The sequence below is a fragment of the Lampris incognitus genome, chromosome 1 (assembly GCF_029633865.1).
Source record: "Lampris incognitus isolate fLamInc1 chromosome 1, fLamInc1.hap2, whole genome shotgun sequence".
NCBI lineage: Eukaryota > Metazoa > Chordata > Actinopteri > Lampriformes > Lampridae > Lampris > Lampris incognitus.
In genome coordinates this window covers 146862817-146871042 of record NC_079211.1, presented here as the reverse complement: position 1 = coordinate 146871042, position 8226 = coordinate 146862817, and the positions used below count along the sequence as shown (strand labels likewise).

The following is an 8226-nucleotide window of genomic DNA, read 5'->3' as shown; positions in this document are numbered from 1 at the left end:
CACCCATCCATCCACCCATCCATCCATCCATCCACCCACCCACCCACCCACCCATCCATCCATCCAGCCACCCATCTTCATGTGGCTGATCAGCTTTCTACCTCTGTAGTTGCTGCAGTTCTCCACATCGCCCTTATTCTTGAAGACCGGTACCACCCTGCTTCTTCTCCACCCCTCAGGCACCCTCTCGCTTCCCAAGATTGTGTTAAACAGTCTCGTCAAAACCCCCCACTGCCGTCTCTCCTCAACACCTCCGCGCCTCCACAGGGACGTCATCTGCGCCACCCGCCTTCCCACCCTTCCTCCTCCTCATAGCCGCCCTCGCTTCCTTCTTGCTAATCCACCGCACTTCCTGATTCGCTGCCCCCACGCCACGTCATCGGTTGTACCTGATCATTAGTGTTGATGAGGATTAGTTTGATAATTAGTGTTGGTTGTTTTAGTTAATTGTTTCCTCGGCGTTAGAAAGGTTCCGGACGAGTGTGTGTGTGTGTGTGTGCGTGTAGATCCCCATTGGTACCGCTTCCGGTGGGCGGGCGGAACTTTCCTTTAGTTTCTACGAGAGCGTCGGACCTGTTTAAGGGACGGACCGAAAACCTGTGCGGTGTTTACGTGCCGGGTATAACTTGGCTACTTTGTCTGTCGGGTTTCTCTAATGAACGAGTGGTGGAAAGGCAGCGAAAAGCTTTCACATCTGCGCCTTTACTCCTCTGACGGTCCTTACCCGTTGTAATGTCGCCTCATGACCGCAGACCGGTCGCCTCCTCTTTACGTGTCTATGGACACGCTTCTGCGAGTCCCTTATACGTGTTCGTTGACGCGTATCTCACAGATGCCGCTAGGGGCGCCCTGTAGCCTACTAGGTCTGTCATGACCAACACTACGTCACAATACGTACGTGTCAGAGGACACGTTTTGCGAGAGCGAAATACGTGTATATAGACACGTATTTAGTCGCCACTGGGGCCGCAATCCCGTCTTCTGGCCACTGGGGGGCGCAATCCTGTCTTCTAGGTCTAGACGTACGTGTCAGAGGACACGTTTTGCGAGAGCGAAATAGGTGTATATGGACACGTATTAGTTGCCACTGGGGCCGCAATCCCGTCTTCTGGCCACTGGGGGCGCAATCCTGTCTTCTAGGTCTAGACGTACGTGTCAGAGGACACGTTTTGCGAGAGCGAAATACGTGTATATGGACACGTATTAGTTGCTCAATTTGGCTGGCTGGAAGAGTAACGTTTACCTTGTGGGGTGGAGAAATTGTGGCGAATCCCGACCGATACAGCTCTGCCTAGACCTAGATGTAGTGTAGGATTATTGTGTATTGTTTCATTTTCAGAACCACGCATACACACCCACCAGTCGTTATCGATACACGTCTTTGAAGATAACATCTTTGCATTCTTGCCGAGGCACCACAGTTGCCACGTGCTCCCAGCCAGCTGCAGTTACAGTCCGAGGTATCGAACCTTCAGTACCGCTGCAGGAAGCTGTTGTGCTGCCTGCTGCTGTTGCAGTATTCATGGAACCCATCCTCCGCCAGTCAAAGTACTCCGGTTGGTGCAACCAAGGGCGTCGGAACCGGGGGGGCCCCGGGGGGCGGAGGGGACAAGTTCCCCTCACTAAATAAGAAAATCCACGACTAGATATATGCATAAATATGTGTAATACTGGACATATACTCGCTGGATGTGCCGGCATTCGTGTCTCTCCCCTCCCACAATATGTAAAAGTACTAGAAGAACCCCGCTACAATGTAGCGGTTTGGTTCTCAGCCCGTCTAAATCTCCCTCCTCTTCATCCTGCCAGCTAACCGCCTTCCCCCTGCCCCTAAACCCCCCCCCCACTCCAACTCCCCCCCCCAAATGCTCAGAATAATCTGCAATGCCGAGAAAATTGGTTTTTAGGCATTTTTAGAAAATGCATATTTTTTGCATAGTTATGCATAATTATAATTATAATTTAATGTTCTGCTATTTTTCTGGTCCTCTCTGGAACAACACGTACCACCTCCCCAAAAAAATTAGGATCATAAGTGCATTTTTGCAAAAATGCATATATTATTTTGCATAATGCCAAAACATTTCTAAGTCCCAGAAATTTTTTTTATATAGGTGAAAAAAAATCAAAGATGCTCAGAATCATCTGGAATGCCGAGAAAAGTGGTTTTTAGCCATTTTTAGAAACATGCATATTTTGCATAATTATGCATAATTTTAATTTTCGGGGATTTTCCCCTTACTCTCTGAGACAATACCTACCACCTCCAAAAAGAATTAGGATCATAAGTGCTTTAGTTTTCGGTCCCGCTCTCTACACTAACACCACACACACACACACACACACATTACGAAAATATATGAGTAGATTAGTTACTAACGCCAACAACAACCCCCTCCCCCCCCTCCTCCCCAGGTCCTTGGTACTGGCGGCGGCCCGCTGACGCGTGACGTGGCAGTGACGTGGCAGTGACGTGGCAGCGATGAATCCTCCGCTACTCGTCGTCGCTCAGGTTTGTAAATTCCCCCGCGAAGTGTGCTTACTCTATTTGTTATGTTATAGTTTCGTACAGTATAGGCGGACATCTACAAACCCTCGGCTACGTTGGTGGCAGCGGTGGGATCCGGAAGTGTGCAGATCCTCAGAAGTCTCTTCGGAGCGCGGGAAGAACAAATAGGGAGGTTCCACTTTCACACGAGCACCACTTTATTTGGATTCTTCCCCCCAACAGAACTCCGCGGCAACAACACCGCGTACAGCACTTCCGCTCTCTCTTCAGCCTTCAAAATAAGAGCTCAACGCATATACTGTGGCAACAGCTTATAACAGGAACTTAAAATCACTAACGGGCTAAGTCCAGAAAAATAGGTTACACTAGTTAGCAAAGCCGTTGTGTGGTGGTGACACACAGATAAACCCTTGTAGCGGTTATGGAGCTACATAATTCCCCTTATTGAGCTGGTAGGAACGTTGGTTTACAGCTGCTGTTTCCTCGGTTCGGGTTTACAGTGACGCACTTCCACTGCGCGGGTTTTTTTGGTTGTCGTTGTAATGGCGGAAGGAATAAATGGTGCACGTTGTGTAGCCGAAAGAGAAAGCTGTCACGACTCCTGCTTGAGCTCCCCTACACCCTGAAGGTTATAACGTTAGCACGGGACGACTTACAGTAAGCTTACTGTGAATACGGTGTTATAACGTGTACATTCATGTCAGAGGGCTGTGTTGTGGTAGTTTGGTAACTTCATACTGTTGTTAACCAACTACCATGATCGGGCAGCGTAGCGGTGTATTCCGTTCCCTACCGACACAGGGATCGTGGGTTCGAATCCTGGTGTTAACTCCGGCTTGGTCTGTTGACCGTGTCTGCGGGTGGGAAGTCGGATGTGGGTATGTGTCCTGGTCGCTGCACTAGCGGCTCCTCTGGTCGGTCGGTCGGGGCGCCTGTTCAGGGGGGAGGGGGGATAGCGTGATCCTCCCACGTGCTACATCCCCCCGGTGAAACTCCTCATTGTCAGGTGAAAAGAAGCGGCTGGTGACTCCACATGTATGGGAGGAGGCATGTGGTAGTCTGCAGCCCTCCCCGGATCGGCAGAGGGGGTGGAGTAGCGACCGGGACGGCTCGGAAGAGTGGGGTAATTGGCCCGATACAATTGGGGAGGACAAAAAGGGAGAAAAATCCCCCCCCCCAAAAAAAGTTAATTTAGTTGCCGAAATTAAAAATAATCATACTCTTCCGGGGGAGGCCTTATCATATGGCCATCTTTGCTGAAAACTGTTGTAAAATGGCAATTTCAAACCGTTTTTAAAAACTCTTTCCAGGGGGAGCATGCCCCCGGACCACCCCACAGGGTTTTGCCCTCCCACCACCACCCAATATAAAACTCTCTCCTACGCCCTTGGGTGCAACATTGATCCTTCCGTCAACGTGAATGGTTCAATTGTAAGTACTGAACACCAGCATTAATGGTTGGTAGATTGATGAGACTGATTTGGAAATTCTGTTGCATCTACAGAGCTGTGCGCAGTGGTTAGCGTGGTCGCCTCACAGCAAGAAGGTCCTGGGTTCGAGCCCCGGGGAAATCCAACCTTGGGGGTTGTCCCGGGTCGTCCTCCGAGTGGAGCTTGCATGTTCTACCCGTGTCTGTGTGGGTTTCCTCCGGGGGCTCTGGTTTCCTCCCACAGTCCAAAGACATGTAGGTCAGGTGAATCAGCCGTACTACATTGTCTCTAGTGTGTGTGTGTGTGTGTGTGTGTGTGTATCGGCCCGGTGTGATGGCCTGGCGGCCTGTCCAGGGTGTCTCCCCGCCTGTCGCCCCATGACTGCTGGGATAGGCTCCAGCATCCCCGCGACCCTGAGAGCAGGATAAGCGGTTCAGATAATGGATGGGTGGATGGATATTGGGGGCAGTATGTGTTGTACACACACACACACACACACACACACCATGATGAAGAGGTGTTATCTTCTATATGTCATGACAAATTGCAGAGGAAGTGTTAGTGTTAGTGGAGGGGTGTGTAACGTTCTCTTGTAGATTCACAGAAAGACAGAAGAGCCACATGAAGCCTGACTTGAGTGTAAAATTACGAAAGAAACCCGGAGCCAGTGAAACATGAGGGACCTGTCCAGCCTCGCTGTCCAGCGGCTCCTAGTTTCACCACCACCTCTTTGTGTTTTGTCTTGTTATGGCTTTTCATGGTGTCACTTTCCTACCAAACAGTTTTCCCCCCTCTTCTGAAACCAGACCTTCAGAATACTGCTCAGCTTCATCAAGGACAAAAAAAAAAAAAAAGAGAGAGAGAGAGAAAAGACTCACTCAGCTTTCGTTTGCTCATCGTTCCCAGGCCGGCGAGTTCATGGAGTCTGCACGGTAGTCTTCACACATCTCAGGCACCTGATCCGCCAGCCTCCCGCTGCCGCCGAGACGACCTGGAAGCAGCAGCAGTACTGCCGCTGCTCGAACCAGCTGACACACTTCCTGTCTTCTGAAAAGACAGGAAGTGAGCGATGGTGAGGATGATTTTGTTCCACGGCGAGTTTCTGAACCCCGGTGGCAAGTCCTGGGACGCAGTGGAACCCGCGGACGTGATGCAAAAACCACGCTGATGGTGATTTTTAGGTTTTTTGGGGTTTTTTTTTTTTCTTTGTTGTATTTCCAGGAAAATATTCAGAAATTACAAAGTGGCTCACATCACACTTCCCCCACTTCACCAACCTCATCTGACATAGTACCACAGTACATACTAATACACATGGTACACAGACAACTGTACCACTAACAGACTAACATAGTACCACAGTACATACTGATACACATGGTACACAGACAACTGTACCACTAACAGACTAACATAGTACCACAGTACATACTGATGATACACATGGTACACAGACAACAGTACCTCCAACAGTACTAACATAGTACCGCAATACATACTGATATGGAGGACTGACAGTTCTCATACAGGAAGTGTGGTGTGACAGACTTGAAATTCATCATGTTTGTTTAATCTGGTTTTTTTTTTTTGTGCGTCTTTGGTTTGTCTCGACTGTGAAGTACTTCTACGTTTCGGAGATGTGTTGAGCGCAAATGCGGGCGTTGACATCTTGCTAAATTTCCTGTCAGGGCTTCCTCTTAAAGGTGACAACAGAAACCAACAAATGAAAGTAAAAAAAACACCCACATGTGTTGAACTTGTATTGCGCAACAGTTGCAATGACGCGAGCACGTCTTTGTGAGAACGGCGCGGACGCATCAGCAGCGCGGCTGAACACACGGCACATGGCATTCCCGTGGCATTCAGAAGTAAAAACACATCGGAAATCACAAAGAGGAAGTGAAATGTCACTGTGAATGCTCCAGAAGCGGTGAAGTGGACGGCGGCGTGTATTCACATTTGCGGCGGCCTCACCCGGTGAGGGCGCAGCGTCGTTGTCCACGTCTGCGTCTAGATTTGTGTCTTCGTTTGTTGGCTGGGAGAGCGGCTGCTGGGTCGGCTTGCGAGAGCTGGGTCTGCAGGGCCGTGGGCCCAGGGACCGCGGCCCTGCGGGGGGCTGCACCCGAGGAGGTAACAGCAAGGGCGGTCTGACAGGACACTGAAGCGGGGCAGCCTAAGCTAACTGCTGGCCCAGGCAGACCGGCAGTTCCAGCCGTCATCCTGGCTGGCGTTTGTTCCCTTGGACAGTGATTTTATTTTATTTTTGTATTTTTTTGCCTTGGATATGTGTGTCAGTTTGAATGCGTGTTCTCGTAATTCTTGTGTGTTTCGGTATGTTGCACTGCTGTGGGCTGGTGAGGTGAAATGACAAAGTGTTCCTGATTCCTGATGGTCACGTTATTTCTTACAAACGTACAACCGGGTCCAGTTTCGTTATCGAGGCCAGCCTCCATGTGGCGGCGCTCCGCCGTGTCAGCTGGGACACGGTGGCGTCCAGATGGCGTTCGGTGTGTTTCCACTCGTTCGTCACCACGGCTTTACTACAGCGACTCGCAGAACTCCGAGTCACGTGACTTGGACTCGAATCAAGCTAGTCAGGAACAGGAACAGGAACAATTTACTGTCATTTCTTTCATGCACTTGCGTACACAAAAGAAATGAAATCCCGTTTCCCCCGGCCCACAGCAATGCGACACAAAAGCCAACACACACCCCAAATTTACCCAAAACGACACCACCAAAAACAGAGAAGCAAAAAAACAAAAACACGAGCAGTTGACAACACAGTCCACTCAGTGCAACACAATTCAAAAATTCCACTGTCCAGAGAAGGAACGCCAGCCAGGGTGACTGTCCGACCCGCCGGTCTGCATGGGCTAGCAGTTAGCTTAGCCTGCCCCGCTTCCACGTCCTGTCAGACCGCCCTCGGTGCTTCCTCTTTGGGCACAGCTCCGGCAGGGCCTTGGTCCCTGGGCCCACCAGATGTGGCCGACCAGGCTCCCCCAGCCAATCTAACACCAGCTCTCCCAGCCAGACACCTTCGACACACCTCCCCGCACTCCGCATAACGACACTAAAACACAGCCAACACAAAGGCCGAGGCCGCCGCCAGACCGCCTTCGGTGTTATGGGAACCGCCGGTCTGCATGGGCTAGCAGTTAGCTTAGCCTGCCCCGCTTCCACGTCCTGTCAGACCACCCTCGGTGCTTCCTCTTTGGGTACAGCTCCAGCAGGGCTGTGGTCCCTGGGCCCACCGGATGTGGCGGATCAGGCTCCCCAAGCCGATCTAACGCCAGCTCTCCCAGCCAGACACCTTCGACACACCTCCCCGCACTCCGCATAACGACACTAAAACATAGCCAACACTAAGGCCGAGGCCGCTGCCAGACCGCCCTCGGTGTTATGGGAACCGCCGGTCTGCATGGGCTAGCAGTTAGCTTAGCCTGCCCCACTTCCGTGTCCTGTCAGACCGCCCTCGGTGTGTTACCTCTTTGGGCGCAGCTCCGATCAGGGCCTTGGTCCCTGGGCCCACCGGACACAGCAGACCAAACTCCCCCAGCTGATCCAACGCCAGCTCTCCCAGCCATCAAACCGAGACAAAACAAACTTAGACGTGGACAAAGACGCTGCATGGACATAAATCTGTTGACTTTAGACTTGTCAAACCCGAAAAAGACTCGCAACTCAACTCTGACTGTAACACCAGTGACTCGTGACTTGACTTCTTTTGCCTTCCACCGAGGTTTGCAGGGATGCCCCTGGAAAGGTTAAACTGCCTCCAGCGTCGATCGCACAGACGGTAAAACCGAAACGGGCCTCGTCAGATTTCATCTTTACAGTAACTATAAGAAGATTTTGACAAGAAACAAAGAAATATAGTAAACGTAAGGTCAGTTATCCAGAAATGCCCGAGTTACTGAAGCCGTCACATATTTTGTGTGTAAAGTTCTCAAAAAGGATTTAGTAGACGCAGTGCACGAAGGACTTCATGTTTAACGCGATTTAATCTCAATCAGATACGGTCATTGCCTTTTACCTGCGACTCCCTCAGCCTTTTCCTTTTTTCTCCTTAGACCAGACAACAGTCTCCCCCAGCGGGCGGTGCACGTGGCCAGCTGTGCTGTTAGAGGACCAGAAGAGACGTGTTCGGATGGAACGCCACGGTAACCCTGGTGCCATTTTGCAGGATGTGATATAGTTAGATACCTCCTTCGTTTAGAAGTTGTTTTGATTGTCCAGGTGGTGTAGTGGTCTATTCTGTTGCTTACCAACACGGGGGTTGCCGGT

At 50.8% G+C, this 8226-nt stretch overlaps 1 protein-coding gene across 1 annotated transcript in view; it reads right to left on the bottom strand.

Annotated features, from left to right (window-relative positions):
* The window catches only part of sh2d3cb (SH2 domain containing 3Cb), a 67106-nt gene extending 62142 nt beyond the window's left edge, over nucleotides 1-4964 (bottom strand). Inside the window, exon 1 of the mRNA XM_056280296.1 lies at nucleotides 4818-4964. Within this exon, the coding sequence (XP_056136271.1) occupies nucleotides 4818-4836 (19 nt within the window). The 5' untranslated portion in view covers nucleotides 4837-4964. The remainder of the gene's footprint in view (nucleotides 1-4817) is intronic.
* Nucleotides 4965-8226: the final 3262 nt, after the last annotated feature.